General features: G+C 38.3%; 1 protein-coding gene across 1 annotated transcript; it reads left to right on the top strand.

The window, feature by feature from the left end:
- The first annotated feature begins 1306 nt into the window (after positions 1-1306).
- Positions 1307-4247, top strand: LOC145117101 (BTB/POZ domain protein TNFAIP protein). The gene is made up of 10 exons (XM_079053407.1): positions 1307-1840; positions 2112-2209; positions 2307-2352; positions 2689-2771; positions 3047-3111; positions 3316-3377; positions 3486-3545; positions 3622-3654; positions 3805-3870; positions 3959-4247. Exons 1-10 carry the CDS (start codon positions 1406-1408, stop codon positions 4001-4003), a joined length of 993 nt encoding a protein of 330 aa, XP_078909533.1. The 5' UTR covers positions 1307-1405; the 3' UTR covers positions 4004-4247.
- The last annotated feature ends 14929 nt before the right edge of the window (positions 4248-19176 follow it).

The raw sequence follows: 19176 nt of genomic DNA, 5'->3' as shown, positions 1-19176 counted from the left end.
GAGGAGACAACTTTAGCTAAAGCTTGGATTTTCATATCACAAGACGGGGATGTCGGCAATGCGCAATCGGGTCAAAGTTTTTGGAATCGTGTTTTAGACCACTTCCACGCGTTATTAGGAAGGCAAACGAGCCGGACATACGACTCGGTTAATGCTAAATGGCGTGACCTTAGAGCGGCTTGCACCAAATTTAACGGCGTGTTTGACAATCTAAAAAATATGCATCGAAGTGGTAGCAACGATTTCAACATTTTGTCAACGGCGTTACACCAATACAAAATTACCAACAATGGTAAACCTTTTGGCAACCAAAAAGCGTGGGAAGTTTGTCGCAATGGCCCAAAATGAGTTCTTTATCCCGAAACGACGCATTCGGGATCTACCACCGGTTCCAACAAAAGGCCAAGAACGTCCGAGTCGGACATTGGTGTTAACCTCGACCTCAATGATGAGTTCGACGCCACCGAGGGGGAGGGTCCACCGGACGTCCATCCTCGTCGACCACCGAGAAGGGACAAAGCGAGAAAAGGGGCTTCGTCAAGCGGAAAATCAACCAACGAAGACGTACTAGCGGAGAAAATCGACAAAACTCTAAATTTTTTAGGAAAAAAATTGATTCAACGGAGGAACAACGCCGACGACAATTGACACTCACCAATCTTCAAATCATAAATGCGGTACCGCAACCAAATCTCGACCCGGAAAATTTAAGGGTGTTTTTGAAAATTCAACAACAAGTTCTCGACCAATATCGCAACTAGATTCGATGTTTTTTTAGTAATTTAGGTTTAATTTTCTAAGTTATTTTTATGTTTTTTTAGTATTTGAGTTTTAATTTTCTATGTGTTTTTATGTTTTTTTTAGTAATTTAGGTTTAATTTTCTATGTTTTAAATTATGTAATGTGGTTTTAATTAATATAAATATTTTATTATGTTTTAAATTATGTTTTTATCTAATTTAGTCATTAGAAATAAAAAAAATATAAAAAAAGATAATTGTGGAGTGGTGACCATGTCTTAGTTTTAGTGGGTTGGTGGTGAAAGTGATGTGGTGCAGAGGTGACACCACTTTTCGGGTTGATGGTGACCACTCCCCACAGCCTTACCGCTAGACCAAAGATCCTTTAGTTACCAAATTTTATGTAATCAGGCTTATCGGGACCTACAAGAATAAAATATAATTATTTTATATTTTATAATATAAATATAAGAAACTAATATTTTATTTTTATTTTTTTGGAACATATAATATAAATATAATATAAATGAAATAATAAAAACAAGAAGTTTACCCTAAATAATTAAAAAAACGTGTCTTGATTTTTTTTTTCAAGTGCATCGCTACAGCCGCAAAGGGACATACCTGCAACTAGTTTGAGGTGAAAATCCCAACTTTCGGGAACAATGGCATCCTTTATCTCCTCTAGCACAACACTACCAACCTATACTCCTCTTTTGAACCCTAAATTCAACCAATCATCTTTCTCTTCACTCTCCCTTTCCCCCAATTCAAACCCTAGAAAAAATTCGCGTAAAAAACTATTTCGTTGCTCTGCTGCTAAGCAGCAACAGAGTGGACCAGTGAAGAAGCGTCAGTCTTCGTCATCTTCAACAAATAACAAGAAGCCGGTGAAGAAGAATACTAAAAATGGTGGTTCTGGATCTGGGTTTAAGAAGGGTTTTGGTGTAAATGAGGAAGAAGACGATGACTATGAGGAGACCACGTCTTCTTCTAAAGCGAGGTATCAGCCACTGCCGTTGCCGAAACCACCTGCCGGATTTCTTGTGGATGATCAGGGGAGAGTTGTTGCTGTTTCGGATAGACGAATTGCTACAATTGTATGCCTCTCTACCCATAATACTCATGTTATTATCTTTTTACGATGTTTATATCTATATCAAACCGTATGACTAATTGACTATGATGAACTATATGAGAATATGAAGATTTCACCCTTTATGATTTCCTAGAGATAGAGATAAGGAAAAGATTGCAAATTAGGTTTTGATGTAGTGAAAATTACTTCATTTCTAATTTGGTTCTTATTGTTTATTTGGTAATCTTATTACGCATATGCAATTGAACTAAAATGTAAGAGCTGATGAACAGGTTGATCCTGCAAATAATTTTCCATTGGAGTGTGTTATCAGAAGAGTTTTTAGAAGTTCACAAGGAGATGAATGTATGCTACTATGCCCCATTGATACGTAAGTGGAAGTTTCACTTTTTTGACATCAAAATCAGGTGAAAATTTTCGTCTAATTTAAATTACTTTTTCCCTATTTGTATGTGTTTCTTCTACAGGCCTGTTCAGATATTAAAAAGCACAAACTTTGAAGGATGGTCAGCTGTACGTATTTCTATGCTTTTACTATTTTTGCTTTCTTTTATTTTCACTTACACTGTGTTTGGCAGACCAACAGAAAAGCTACCTAATAACGTAATAAATTTTGGTAAAAACTAGATGGAAAATGTAAAATGACAAAAAATGACATTTAGAAAAACTTGTGGAAAAAGCCCCATGAGCTTATCAATAAGCTATCTCAATTCTCAAATACCTTTTAAAAAACTCAAAAATTAAGCTAGCTTATGCGCGCCAAACAACACAGTCTTAATATCCATTTTCCTTTTATAAGTTTTGTCAGTATTCTTGCTTATCTATGAAGAAATTATTGGAGTAATTTAGGTGAGCGATGATGAAGTCGAATCAATCCTTCCTACAGCCTCATATGCCCTTGCCAAGATACACATGCATCTTGTATATAGTGGGTAGGTATACCTAACTCCATGTGCTATACTTGTTAGTACTGTTAAATGCCTCGTTTGTTACGCAGGACAAGACAGAACAGAACAGGCTGTACTGCATTTGACATGCATTGGACTAGGACCGAAAAAAATTGTCAGACCCTCATTATCCTAATCATCGGAAATAGCCCTAAAAAGCTTGTCCAGTATCTAGTTTGTTAAATTTTTTAATTGTTTTTTTTTTGTAGTTATATATATTTAATTGTTATTGTTTAAATGTTATTCTCCATGCCAATTAGGTTTTGTTACACAGCGCGTGGAGGGTTTTGCTACACTGAGGATGACATATTTGAATGTCGCTCAGGTAATGCTTTTGGCTTTTCCCTTGAAGTATTTTAAATTTTCAAATTTTGAGTTTGTTTCCGATGTTTATTTGATGTTATTAACTATTACCAGACAACTATTTTCACTTGATGAAAATACGTAATGCTTTTTTTTTTCTTCTATTTTGTCCATTAATATTATTTAAAGATGCTTAAAAATGAATTATACATCACATGTTTTGCAGACGATGGACAGGATTTGGATGGCTTACCAACTGAAGGCGTAGAAATAACATGCTTTCAAATGGTATATTTTATGATCACTTTATCTTTTTCTGTATTTTCTCCTAATTTTACTTTCTCTTAACTTTTATAATTATTTTTTATTCTTATATTATCTATCATTTCCAAATAGGATGGTTCCCATTACATGATCTACACACCATCTGATCCACTTCTGTTTGTAGCTGTGAAGGTAAACTACCAACTTTTATCTGCTTAAAAAATTATGTTTTTTTTTTTTCCTCACACTTTTATCCTTAAATTCACAGGATGGAAATGGGCAATTGAGAATAGCCGATGATGTATGAAATACCATTTCTATTTCTTGCATTTATTTAGCCTTATTATTTGTAGCATATCATTAATCATATCACATATTATGATTAATGCTTTAATGGATTACTTTCTTTGTTGGAATTTATGTCATAATATGATTATATTTATCAAAACAGGAGGTGCTTGAGGACCCTTTGACAATAAGTGCCATAGATGAGGAAACCGAGTTCAATGCTTTGGTGGTATGTTTATTTTCCCATAATTGAAATAACTTTTGTGAATAACTTAATAATTGACAACTTTTATGCATTGATATATTTTGTTTTTCAGGAAGAAGAGGCAGCTTTGCTAGAATCACTATTGGGCAAAAGCTAGCTAATCTCATAAGTAACAAACCAATTTAGAAAACATTTCTTCTTGTAGATGCTTATGAAAACAACCCTTTTACATTTGTTAAAAAAAAAAGACAAAATCATCTGTATATATACATTATGTTGTTCTTTGATGATGTGTTACCTAGACAAAATGGCTTTGTAATGCATTTAGCATGTGTAGGGTTGGGAATGAAACGTATGTCAATGATGCAAAAATGGTAATATTTTGTTCCATTTTTTACAAATACCCTAAAAATGAAGTGTTCTTAAATACATTATTTCTACAAATTCCAAGGGCATGGGGTGTTGGTGTCACTTAGGCCGGATGGTATAACCTCCTTCCATTTTTCTTCTGCCATTTTAGTGCCACTTTATTTTCTCTCGTCACTTTTCAATACATAGGAAATGATTATCTTTTATTTTCCTTTATTTTTTTTTTATAAAGAAATATATTTTACACTAATATTATATCTTTTTTTTTTGTAGAGAATTAAAACCATAAATTTTATTATATTTTTTTTATAATTTCTTTGTGTGTGTGTGTGTGTATATATATATATATATATATATATATATATATATATATATATATATATAATTTAATTAAATATTTTAAAATTTGAAAAAGAAAAAAAATAAAATAACATTTTCTAGCCTTGGCCTATCAGAGGAGGAGAAAGTGGAGGCTATCCCATGCAGGGAAACCCCTCTCCTAAATCGTTCCTGGGTGCGGTTTCAGTCGTCACCAACAAATTGTATTTCCAAACTGCACGATACCTTGTGGCCTTAATAATATATCTACAAGTGGTTTTTAATTTGTAGAAATGGTTTATTTTTCAAGGCTATTTTCATAAGGCCTAATGGTATGTTTAATTTAAAAGTATATTGGGATAGTTTTGCAAGTAAGTTGTTATTTTTTATCCTTTAAGCCTATTTGTTTAAAGTATTTATCAACGTTTCACAAAGTGGTTATAAATTTTTTTTTAGAAGTTTTTCATTACCTATCAACATTTTACAATGAATACTAAATTTAACCAAGATTACCATAAGGCCTAAGTGACCGCTAAAGACACTAGACAAATTTAGGAGCACGAAAAGACAAATTTGGGAGATTGATTGTTCCCTATTCTTGAATGGAGATGTTTAGGAGAATATATTTTAGTAATTATTGGACATTCCAATAAATACTAAAGATCCTCTTGTGGTTCATGTGAAATAATGTCCAGGATCATCCATCCATAACAGTGTCGAAAAGATATGATTTCATGTTGGAGTTTATAAATAACTAATGTTTAAGATCCTCCACACATACATCCACATATATGGTGCTAAATAAATTTAGTATTTATTGTAAAACGTTGATAAATACATAAACAAAATAAGCTTAAAGGTATATATATATATATATATATATATATATATATATATATATATATATATATATATATATATATATATATATATATATATATATATATATATATATAAACTTATTTTGCAAAATTGTCTAGTTCATTGTTAAAATAAACACGTCAGTAGACCTTATAAAAATAGTGATTGGACACCCTTTGAAAACAGACTCAATATTGTGAAAACAACCTTGGGACATAAGGTAAATAGAGGATCCTTACAATAGCATGATTCCATTTCAACATTACTTATTAAGTTTTTGTTCTTGATTCTCAAAGAAGAGACCATTTTAGTGGACCAATATATTGTACAACAAGAAGAAGACAAAGAAGCATAAATCTAACATATGATTTTAAAATCGAATATTTTTTTAGGTGATCGATGTTTAAGGCACACGTGAGTTAAGGTGATGTAGGGTTACATTTTGGTAACCAACTTTGTTAATAAAATAACAAAGAATATGTTAAATTGAGTTTATTTTGAAAACAATAGGTCTAAAACATAAAAAATACAAAAATATAAAGTCTTTTATTAAATAAACTCAATTTACATGTAGGCAACTGACTATATGACTGAAATATCAAGAAATAGATACAAATTGATTTTTTTTGATAAAAAAAATTAAGATCTAAAACAAAAAAAAAATTAAAATACAGGTTCTTTTATTAAAGGGAAATCTTCAGAAAAGTCTCAATATTTTAGAATTTTTTTACTAAAATCCTAAATGTTACTTTTTAAACAGAAAATTCCCGATTTTTTTAACTTTTTAAATAGAAAAGCCCAAGAAACCGGCTAATTTATTCATTTTAGCCCTATTTTTGACATGTTGAGCAGGTCATGAGACCAAATTGTTAATTTTCCAATATAATGAGACTTTTCTGCAGATTTCGTTAAAATTTGTATATAATGTATAATCGTATTTTTTTTTACATATTTATGTATTTTTTTTTAAGTTTTTATATTTATGTTTACATATTTTTATGTATTTTCAATGTATAAATGCATTTTTTTTTTACTTATTTATATGTATTTTTAACCATTTTACATATTTTTTTATGTGTTATTTTTTGATGTATTACGTATTTATATGTATTTCTGTATTTTTTTAAGTTTTTTATATAGATGTTTATATACTTTAAAATCATAAACATATTTTTTATGTATTTATATGTATTTTTAAGTATTTTACATTTTTTTTATGTATTTTTATGTGTTTTTATGTATTACGTATTTATATGTATTTTGATGTATTTCTGTATTTTTAAGTTTTTTTATATAGATGTTTATGTGTTTTTATGTATTTTAAATGTATAAACGTATTTTTTTTTATGTATTTATGTATTTTTAAAGTTTTTTTATATAGACGTTTATGTGTTTTAAATATATAAACGTATTTTTTTTACGTGTTTATATGTATTTTAAGCATTTTACATATTTTTTTGCGTTTTTTATATATTACTTATTTATATGTATTTTTACTTATTTATGTATTTTTTTAGTTTTTTTATATAGATGTTTATGTATTTTAAATGTATAACCATATTATTTTTTACGTATTTATGTATTTTTTTACTTTAAATCGTCTTTACTATTTCATTAAATTCGCAAAACTTATTTGAATATGTCTAGATGGTTTTCCTACATACCCATATATTTTAAGCTCTTCCCATTTGATGTTTAATTTCAAGATAAGCGAATGAGAAAAGCTTAAAATATATGGATATGTAGGAAAACCATCTAAATATACTCGAAGAAGTTGTATGAATTGGATGAAGTAGTGAATATGACTTGAGATAAAAAAAAATACATAAATATGTAAAAAAAAATATTTATACATTTAAAATACATAAAAATCTATATAAAAAACTTAAAAAATAATACATAAATACGTAAAAAAAAAACATATAAATACGTAATACATAAAAAACATAAAAATATGTAAAATACTTAAAACTACATATAAATACGTAAAAAATACGTTTATACATTTAAAATACATAAAAATACATGAACATCTATATAAAAATGTAACGTCCCAAAAATCATAAGGAAAAATTTTCAATTTTAAAGTATTAATTCATATTACATTTCGTTTCCAAATCATTCAATGTGAAAAATAGTAATTAAACATCAGAGTAAAATCTCAATTAATCAAATGCGAAATAAACTCTAGGGGATGTTGTGCAGTCACGTCGGACCCTTACCTTCCGAACTAGAAGTACCTGAAACCATAAACATAAACTGTAAGCACAAAGCTTAGTGAGATCCCCAAAATACCACATACCATACATATATGTCAACTCAAGGCTGTACTGGGTCTATTTCACCCCCGAGTCTATTTCAACTCATATGTCAGCTGAAGGTTGTACCGAGTCTATTTCACCCCCGAGTCTATTTCAACTCATATATCAGCTCAAGGTTGTACCGGGTCTATTTCACCATCGAGTCTATTTTAACTCATATGTCAAACAGGCATACATGCATACAGTAAGAGTCACAAAGACAACAAGCACATAACATATCCTAGTGATCCGACATTGGTGTCTTCGACCCACGGTTATAGTGAGGAGACTCACCTCTCAGTCTGAACAAATAGCTGAATAGGTCCCGAATATCAGCTCTATCCGTCAACTATTCATCAAATAGTGACCAAACTCAAAATACTCAAAATATCCTTAGGTCAAACTTGGTCAAATCCAGGTCAAAGTCAAAAAGTCAAATCCGGTCAACATTATGGTCTAGCATGGCCATTAAGTGCCCAAACACCAAAAACCCTAACTACTTAACCCATTAAGACCTTGTAACTCATGCATGAGAGGAAACTAAAAATCAAGATCACATTTTTATGGTTCATAATAACTCCATAATGGATAAAGTTTCCAACTTTATCCATTAGAATGGTCCAAACGACCAAGATCTAGTATTTTAAGTCTCAAAGGGACCAAAAGTTCATCTTTTTCAACTTAATCCATCAAGTCCAAGTCTCCAACCTTTAGATCTGAATCAATATGATGTTTAGATGGATAAAGTTTCCAACTTTATCCATAACAAGGTCACAAACTTTCAAGATCTAAACTTTATGCACTAAAGTGACCAAAAGCTCATAACACCTAAAACTAGCTAGATCTAACAAATGCATCATCAAGATTCAAGCTGTATGACTTAATGACCTTAACAAAGACCAAATATGAGGCTCAAAGGTCCTTGAGTAACTTCTACTCACAATAACTATAGCACCCGATTCGCCAGGTATGAAGTTTCCGACTTAGTCTATTTTCAATTCAAATTAAGGTGGTGGAAGGACGGTGAGTATGTTGGGCGTATATTATGTATGCATGGCGTACTCGTTGCATGCGCACCATCGGGGGATCCAGCGTACGCTGAGTGTACCCATGCGTACGCTGGGAGTAACCAAGCCAGGGGTAAACCCTAATTTTTAGGGTTTGCACCCTATTTAAGGACCTTAAGTCCCTCATTTCCCTTACCTTTTCAGCCTGCATTGCTCTTGTTGTGCAAATCTCAAACCCTAAGCCACCTTGAGTGCATTTGTGAGCTTTCTTTAGTGATTGTGTTGTTATTTAGTGACTTTGAAGGATAAGGAAGCTTGGGAAGAAGCAAGGATGTGGAAGGAGCTTGTAGATACAGAAGTTTGGCACCATTTCTAGCCCATTGAAGGTATAAAGTTTGAACCTTGATCATTACAAACCTAGATCTAGGTTTAGGGTAGAAAATAGTATCTTTTGGTCCCATAGTTTGGGTTCTTGGAGTATGAGCAACTTCAGACCATATGAGCTGTCCTTTTGGACTCTTGGAAGTGTTTTGAGTCATAAAAATCGGATCTTGATGGTTGAGCCTCAACCATGCAAGTGTTAGTAACCATCCAAGTGTGCTTATGGACTTGATTCATGATTTGGGTCCCATCCTTGCATGCAAAAGCATAAAATTTGCAACTTTATGGCGTAAGACGTTATTTGAGGCTTGGATCTAAGTTTTTGACGTTAGGTCTTAATGGATTAAGACATGGTAGTGGGTTTGGGTTGGCAGACCAGTACGCCATGCGTACTCCAGAGTACACTGCGCGTACTCGGTTAGCATCCTGACTCTTGGTCAACTCTAGCGTACGTTGGGCGTACAAGCCAAGTACGCCGCTCGTACGCAGTCAGTGGGCCTAGAAGATTTTTGGAATCGTTTGGTGATGGGCTTTGGACTTGTTTAGGTTGGGCCTCAAGACCAACTGTTGTAACAAGACATTTTTGGTCCTAAGGCCATGCTAGGTGTTCTTAGGCCATATTGGGCCTAGTGGGCTTGGATGCCTTTTTGGATTTTTATGGATTTGGGCCTTGGAGGAAAGGAGGCCCAATTAGGCAAAGGTAAAGGAGCCCTTTTACCTTAAGTCAAGAATTAGGGTTTTGACTTTCGGGTTAGAATGTGACCTAATTTCTAATTAGGGTTTTTGTGCTTGTGCGATAGGGAGATGAGTCCGTGAGTCATCCGCTGAGTGCGATTTGATACCTACAGTCTGAGGTAAGTCTTCCTTCGCAGTATCCGTGAGTCGAAGGCATCAAAGCCGACCCACTAGTTTATGTTGTAGTGTGATGATTGTCTTGGTGACAATTGTCAGTTATGCCTGTATTTTCTTGATGACTCTGTGGTTTCTGTTATGATATTATTGTTGGATTAATGTCTAAGTCCATAACTATATTTGGTATGTACTTGACCCGACCCGACATGGTCCATTTGGGTTGCACTTCACCGGCACAATTTATATGGATAGTCTTTTGAGAATAGTATATTTATGATTTATATTAATATATTATAAGTTCTAATATATTAATATGGAATCATATTATTTAATTAGTATTGATCAAGAATTAATTTAGAATTAATTAAGTGATCAAAAAGAACTAATTAAATATGGACTCTTATATATATGGAATGGGCCAAGTTCATTTAGGTTGGGCTAAGCTTTCATGGATGGTCCATGGAGCTTTTAACCCATGGATCCTATGTAAATGAAAGGTCATGGGTATTAGGGTTTACATGGATGTAACCCTAATCCTCCATAATATATAAAGGGGTCCTTGGCTCACAAAATTGGCACAAGTGTGTGAAAATAAGAGTGGGCCGATTTTAGTGTGCATACATATTCTCTCAAGTTCTTCCAAGGTGTTTTGGTGATTTGTGATTCCATTTGAGGCTTCCACACTATTGGGGCTAAGCTCTTAAAGCTTGAAGACATCAAGCTACATCAAAAGGTATGTCATCTAACTAGAACTTTGTAGTATAGGTGCTTCATAATATGCTAGTTAGGATGAAACCTTGGAATAGTTAATATTTGCATGTATAATAGAGAAAACATAGATCCAAGGTTTCTAGGGTTGCATGTACACCATAGGAGTGTTAGAATGCTCAAAACCCAACAATTATATGGTAGTAGTAGGGGTGAAATAGACCCGATATCTGGTTGAAATAGACCGAATGGGGATTGCAAGCACCCAGATATGCTTGATAGTATTCGGTTGAAATAGACCGAAGGGGTAGGCAACCAGCAAAATATTCTTGGCAGTATCCGGTTGAAATAGACTGAAGGGGTAGGAAAGCACCCAGATATGATTGGTCGTATGTTTTTTTAGTATGTGGTATTTTGGGGGAACTTACTAAGCTTGTGCTTACAATTTTCAGTTTATGTTTTAGGTACTTCCAGTTCGAAGGGGAAGGGTCCGACCTGATTGCACCTCATCACTCTATGTCTTTCCGCACTTAGTGATTTTGGGAATTTGTACTCTGATAACATGTTACAATTATACTATTTCGACTATTTTGATATCAGTTTCTTATGAATTGAATGAATTTAAAAACAAAATTTTATCAGTATTTTTGGAATGTTACAATAACTACAACTATTGAACCAAAACATGACAAATCATAACCCAAACTAGATCTACATGAGAAATCCATCAATATTAAGACTTTATACCTCTATGAGCTAGACCAAGATGAACAAGGCCTGGATCTCCAAGCTCCAAGACAACCCATACTTCTCCAAGGAGTTATTCTTCTTCCAAATGCACTAAAAATCCACTCAAAATCACTTCAAGGCTCAAAATCCTTCAAAATGGGACTAAGGTTTCAAATTTAGGGTTACAGGGGATGGAGGCTGAAGATAAGAAGGGTTGGAAATGATTTAAGGTGTTTAAATAGGGTCTAAGGCCCTAAATTAGGGTTTGGGTCTGAGTCGCGAACGCCCAACGTTCTTAGGGAACACCCCGCATACGCGAAGGAGCCTCCGCAATCACCCAACCCTGAACGTACAGTGTACATTCCTTGTACGCCTAGCGTTCCCGACTAGCCCAAAATCCTCATAACTTCAAACGGTCATAACTTCTTCGTTCCAACTCCGTTTTCGGTGATCCTTATATTCATGGAAAGGTAATGAGAAGCTCTACAATCCTATCAACTCTCCTTTGCCTTAAAAATTTCCAAACTTAAAATCCAAAATTCATAAAAGGCCCGCACCGCCACATTACTATTATACCCTTGGGCTCCAAAGCACCAGCTGAACCCTCATATCACCTAATCTACATTATCCATATCCAAAAGGGGGATCTAAACCTATCTTTCCCCAAGGACCGAAGCCCTATGATAACTGATCTTCGAGACACAACCCCAAATTATGAAACGATTCAAAACAGGGTGTTACAACTCTCCCCCACTTAAATTAGATCATGTCCTCGAAATCACTCCTTACCACCCTCCGGGAAACCAAACGATCCGACTAATTCCTCTTGAATCCCACTTTGACGAAAAGATTGACTCACTAACTTACAAACTAGCACCTCACTGCTATAATTCTGAAACCCCCAAAACTTTTCCTGACCTCCACAGTTCACACAGGTAGGACCATCCCGAAACACAATCACTAGGACCTCTTACTGCAATCTGAACTAAAAAACATCCTTTTGATCCTTAATTATCCAACTGGTACCTTTGGCATGCAGATTCCTTAACCATAACTTGCTGATGAAAAGATCTTTTATATATACAAAGACGACTCCCAAGGCGAGTCTCGTCCATTTGCCAACCCGATACATAACTCATATCCTGAAATCCAAATATTTACACTTGCATTCTATTCAAAGTTTTCCGATTCCACGGTAACCTTTCACTAAACTGAGATATCAAATCCCCAATCAACCGCTGAGACTGACAGTCTCACACCTGGTCTCACCACCAGGCTCCTACTAAGAGTCTAACTGATAAGGGCTACCCTAACCTAACCACCACACAGATATCAACTTCTTACCATAAAGTCATACCACTCTAAACTTCATCCAATACCTTGTTCCAACCAATCTCCACCGGGTCTCACCCGCACTATCATAACCAAACGGGTATCGCCCACGGGTCTTACCCAATCTGTACAATCGAACGGGCCTTGCCCATGGGTCTCACCCAGTCTGTACAATCGAACGGGCCTCAGCTACGGGTCTCACCCAATCGAGTGTTATATAGGCCTAACCTTGCCTCAGATCCAACGATCCTTATACTAAAACAAAGAGAAGTCCTCCAACAATAATGTTCACCTCGACCCAGGCATGCGTTGATCCTCTTCCAGCCCAACGGCCACTCCCACCATGGCCCACCTCATTATAGTGAATGTTATAACTACATTGCAGTCTTACAACACTTCCATACTACCAGGGACCCGACCCACGGACTTATCGTCCATCTACTATACCAACCATAATCATCATGAGTCGAACCTGCATCCGACTATACCACAATTAGGTGTTTGTGTTATGCTTCGAACCCTTAAGCCTTCATCAGACAAGAACAGGCAGAGAGGCTCTAACACTGTAACAAACCAAAAGTCAGAGGTAAAAATTTCATTTTTATTAAAGCTAAAACATTGATACCATTTATTCCAAACATGTCAAATCCTCATAAAGTAAAACATTTATCAGAGTTCGTCCCAAAAATCATTCATTGCGGGTGTGTGCACTGCGATCAATCCGAGCCCTTCCTTTCCAAATCAATGATACCTGAAACCAAAACTGTAAACCGTAAGGACGAAGCTTAGTGAGTTCCCCCAGAGCATACCCCACACAATCCACATAACCACATAATCTATATCAGCTATAACAGCTACATAAACCGTAACAATCGCATTAGCATGCATATACACATATAAAGATGCCATGGAAACCCTCCAAGGTCTTATTCACATACTCACATAAATCATATCAACTACACAAGCCATACATATAAACATATAGGGAAGCCATAGAAACCCTCCAAGGTCTTACATCGGGTGCCACTGGAACCCCCACGTGGTCTTAGCCCACTGCCATGGGAACCCCCACATGGTCTTATATCTAGCTGCCATGGGAACCCCCACATGGTCTTAGCCTGGAACGCCATGGGAACCCCCACATGGTCTTATATCCCACTGCCTCGGGAACCCCCCGAGGTCTTCCATGCAAGCAACACAGAGTCAACTAGCACATCGCATATCACAGAATATATCTAGCATACCACATATCACATAATAGCTAACATACCACAAAACACATATAACTAATTACCATGGGAACCCCCACATGGTCTTAGTCTACTGCCTCGGGAACCCCCCGAGGTCTTCCATGCAAACGCCACACTAACAAAACACATAACAACTAGCATATCACATATCATAAAATGGGCCGGCCTTGGTGCCTTAGACCCATTGGTATGGTGAGGAGACTCACCTCGCACTGCAGAACTGATAAGTTGAAATCAGACATATCCCACATGCTACTCCTTCTCAACTGTCCATAACCAAGGAGTAAATATCTCAGCATAGTCCCATAAATACCCCCAGGGTCAACCCTGGTCAAAGTCAAAGTCTATAGTCAAGGTCAACAGTCCATATTGACCTTGACTCGCAGAGTACAATCATTCACTCGTCGGGTTCCCTGCTTAACTCGTCGACTCGCCGAGTCACCCGAGGGACTCGTTGAGTTCCTTGGTGTTTACGGCCGTAAACCACCAACCGTACACCTTTGAACGTAAACCCTTGGCCGTACACCCTTGTCCGTACGCCCTTGGCCGTACACGAGAAAACCCTCTCGACTCGCCGAGTCACTTGCACGACTCGTCGAGTCCCCTAAAGTTCATCATGATTACGGTCCTTTCCAGTGGGACTTAAGGTTTCAAACTTCATATCCATACTCTCCTCGTGTGGATAACACGTAAAGTTGCAAACATTACGTGCATGCAAAGCCTCACATGGCCATAACACCAAAACTAACCTTCAAACAAGGTTTTCATGCATGGAGAGGGAATGAGCTTAATAAAAGGTGCAACTTTATGATATTTTGGACCTAAGAGGGTCCAAATATGGAACCATATCCTTGTGATAGGCCCAGATCTAAGCTTTCTTCCATTTCCTCAAAGTTGGTCATGAACTCCCAAATAAAATATAGGCTCAAGGTAACAGATTCATACCTCAATTCGATGCCCAAGACGAACTAGATACTAGATCTAGTGTTTTCCCTTTGATTCTTCTTCTCCAAACTTGGATTCCTTCCCAAATTCCCAAAGTCAAGCTCTCAAATGCACACACTTCACACACTAGTGAGTGTGCGGCCGTAAACGGTCTTCTATGGTGTTAAGGGAGGCTACTAGGGTTTATAATGATGTTTATATAGGTAGAAAACTCCAAAATTAGGGTTTTCATTAAACAGCTCAGACTCGCCGAGTCGAGCCTTCCGACTCGCCGAGTCACTTCGGATCCGCGTATGAGATACACGACCCTACTAGACGAGTTGGACTCCCAACTCGCCGAGTCCATGCATAACATTTCCCCCAAATGGCACTTTCTAACTGATACTCGAAACAGGTGTTACAAGTCTCCCCCACTTGAACTAGACTTCATCCTCGAAGTCTGCTGACCCAAGCAAATCTGGGTAAAACTCTCGCATCTCTTCTTCCGGCTCCCAAGTCCATTCGGAGCCCCTTCGGTGTTGCCATTGCACCTATACCAATCTTGTTTCCCCATTCTGAAGACCTCTGGTCTTCCTATCACGAATCGCAACCTGCTTCTCGATATAGATCGGACTCTCATCCATCTGATTGTCATCCAATGAAACGACTGCGGACTCGACCATGACACCCTTCCGAAGCTAAGACACATGGAAGGTGTTATGAGTCTGGCTAAGCTCCTCTGGCAGGTCCAAGCGATATGCCACATTGCCCACCCGGGCTGAGATCCTGAACGGCCTGAAAATCGAGGCCCCATCCAGCCTCTCTTCCGAAACCTGATAATCCCTTTCCAGGGAGACACCTTCAGCAACACGAAATCCGAAAATGAAAAAGTTCCTTGCAACCTGATAACATCTACTTCATCTAAAATATGAAGTCTCGAGGTGGTCTGTCTCCCTGAAAGACTGCCCACTCCGAATCATCATCGAACTGGTTCCACAAGAAAACCAATCTAAATAGAATACTTCCCACTCGCAATACCTTGAGGCTTCCTACAGAACAAAGTCACCGATCAACTGCGGCTAACGAATAACAAGCAATTCATACACAGACCCCAAATCCCTGAAGTCGCTCCTACTCCTCTTGCTGTCATATGGTTGTTTTTCAGAAGAACAACCGGGGATCTCCTTGGCCCCAACCTGTCTACCAACTGTCGGGAACACCGTACACCTACCCGATTACTGAGCCAAACCACCCTCAGCAGTCCCCTGAGACCTCCGAAGGATACCTCGTCTAACCATAACTGCCCTATCTCCTCCCATCCGACTGATCCATCCGATCGTGATAGGTTGAAAACCTGTCGCCATTGAATCTGACGCAACAAGGTGAGTACTACAAGAATAGTTGTAGTCTTACATCATACCCGGTCTCCTTCGACCTACCGTTTCATGATTCCGACATGCCGCGACTCTATAAAAACTAGAGCCACCCGAGACACATCCCAATGACTTAAACCACCATCAAACCAACCCGTTCACCAACCTGGAATTCTGCCCTCGATGCCCTTGTCATATAGACGCCCCACATCCCATCTCGCTGAAATGAGATCGTGCACAAATTCTGATTTGGGTTCCTATCCAAATCCGAATTGTTGCTCCTATCCCATCAAGAGTTCCTCAAATCGGCATTTGCATAATGCCCCATGACTTCCCGTCATCCTTTACTTGACCGGTTAATAAATACCCTTAGCTGATTCCCTGAGACTTCCAGTATTGCACCTGGTCCAACCACCAGGTTCCTATGAGATCCCAAAACAGGGCTACCCAGCCGCAGCCCTACAGAAACATGCACCAGTCAACCACAAGATCCTGTATCACAAGGTCCAACCCTCAGCTCAACAGTCTCTACCGGTTCTACCCTGAACTCCCATACACGCCCAGGCTTGTCCCTGGATAACTGATCGATCAACCACCTCGGGTCCTGACCACCTCGGGTCCTGATCCCAACTAAGTTGTGGCTCTCCCACAACCCTGCGAATTAGCCTACCCTAGTCCAAATCACCTGCCAGAATCTGTGAATGATACGGCACCCCCGCAGCCTTACAACACTCTCTACCGTTAGTGAATGCTACGGCTCCCCCGTAGCCCTACAACACTCTCTACCGCTAGTGAATGTTACGGCTTTCCCCGTAGTCTTACAACACTATACCCTAACTGACCATTAGTGAATGCTACGGCTCGCCCGTAGCCTTACATCACTTTCACCCCTACTTCTGACCCGGATGCTCGGACGGTTCTCCCCCACTTAGATTCAATTAAGTCCGCTCTGCACATGAAAATTGCAGGATTACCAATCCTCATTACGTTCCAATGCTCACCTTGCTGGCGATCGGTGCTTACCAAAGCTAGAACACCATGCATACCCCTTCCAAACAACACAATTTCTAAAACCAACTAACACATCTTGCGCCCCAACAATGCCAATGACTCTGGCTGTTCACACTCTTATCACACTCAGATCTCGGAGTCCAAAGGTCGGATGCTCCCACAATACTTCAGCGACAGCTTCTCCTTCCCTCCATTGGCAACTCCGAGAGACTTTCTTAACATAATTGTTAAGGTTACTGAAACCTAATCATAATTCCCTCGTACGAACCCGTGAACCAACTCCGACCATACTCAAAATGACACTCAATTGCTGGAAAAATCTGCAATATAACAGGAAATGATGTCGTACTATTCCACCCAAATCACCATATGCAGGTGGCATATAGCTCCTCTTGAAGGTACGTATAACTTAACTACCACCAGAGATAACAACCAACGATACTCCTATCCATGCTCGCACCCTTGTCTGCTGGAGTTCCGGTCTCCCCAATCTGACCCTGCAAGTGGGGCCCCTCCCTGCTGGGCTCCGGCTCTACCCTCTCGTCCAAATAGTGATCCACAAAATAGCCGGAGCGGATGCACTCACCGCTCCTCTCTGATTCTCAAACGGTCGACCTCCTTGTTACCCTTATGATCGTAACAAATATAACGAGCTTGCCCCCTGTGGGTAATCCCTAACAATGTGACCAAACCTGCTACACCCGTAGCAACTCAGATCACTGAAATAATCCGAAAACAACCCAGAGCAATCACGATAGACGCGGGTTCCGCTCCGCGTGGTACATTCGTCTGAAGATCTCTCAAAGATTCCTTGACATGCTGAATGGCATCTGACAACCCTTGCTAACCCAGAAAATAGCAGAGAACCGACCCGAGATCCAACTTATCATGATACCCAGGTGATACAATCACCCAATATCCACCGGAAGTGGCCGAAGATAGCATATCCACAACATCTGAAGGAATCCTGACCACCTCCCCCTCCGATGTATCAACTGTCCTGATAGCCTAACGCAACCCCTCATTCCGATCCCAATGACAATTCAAACCCTTGGAACGAAACTTCATCGCACAGTTTCTGCAACGTTGCACTGGATCCGAACCTGCTGGTCTTTCCATTACTGATCCAATTCTTGGGTTCCCGCCTGAAACCCTCCAATAAATTCACCTGATCTAAACCTCTCTTATTGGGGTACCCTAATCAATCTTCCGTCCTTAGCTCTGTGATCTACACCATTCAGGGTCTCGCACCCCGACACCCTCACCAGTTCAAATGCCAACGACTGAACTACAGTAGTTGGAGAAACCTCTGCTCTAAGCCAACTATAAACTATTCCCTAGACGTGATTTCCAATCCCGATAATGCAATAGATCACATACTCAATCCCTGCCGCCTGATACCAGAGATCCAAGGCGAACTCAAAATTCCGGCAGTCCTTCTACTATCTGGCTCACCACCAGAGTCGGGACCAAACCCTGGTCCTTCTCCTTGTGTGCTCATCCACGTTCTGCACAGTAGCTATCCCCACGGTCTGATTATAAACAAAAATTCTCTTTCCCAGGCTTCTTAGATTCTCCAAGACTCTCACTGATTCGAGTATGGATCATGTGCTTTCAGTAGTACGGGCCCATACTACCTTCCATGCCTATCCATACTTTCCTCAGCAATCCTCGCGAATCCTCTAAGTCACATACCCCCTTGATGCATCGAATATCCGCTATCCCGCAACACAATATCCACTGAGGCACCTCCTAGGCTGCCCCTAGGCTCCCTAACCTCACCGAACCGCCCCACAAACTCATTGGAGCATATCCTAGGCTTTCCTAGGTTCCCAACCTTACCCTGCCATCAGCTGCTGAGGAACTCCTCATGATGTTAGCCATCCACCTCCTGGATATCGTCATATCCACTTAG

This window comes from Lactuca virosa, chromosome 5 (genome assembly GCF_052849685.1).
Source record: "Lactuca virosa cultivar CGN04683 chromosome 5, Lactuca_virosa_CGN04683_v6, whole genome shotgun sequence".
Lineage (NCBI taxonomy): Eukaryota > Viridiplantae > Streptophyta > Magnoliopsida > Asterales > Asteraceae > Lactuca > Lactuca virosa.
Note: the sequence above shows the minus strand (reverse complement) of the source record. Positions and strands in the feature narration are given on the sequence as shown.

Excerpts from the sequence above, each read along its gene's own strand:
- LOC145117101 (XM_079053407.1), top strand. The coding sequence starts at position 1,406 with ATGGCATCCTTTATCTCCTCTAGCACAACACTACCAACCTATACTCCT. Across the intron at positions 2,353-2,688 it reads ACTTTGAAGGATGGTCAGCT|GTGAGCGATGATGAAGTCGA; the intron begins GTACGTATTTCT and ends GGAGTAATTTAG. Across the intron at positions 2,772-3,046 it reads ATGCATCTTGTATATAGTGG|GTTTTGTTACACAGCGCGTG; the intron begins GTAGGTATACCT and ends CATGCCAATTAG.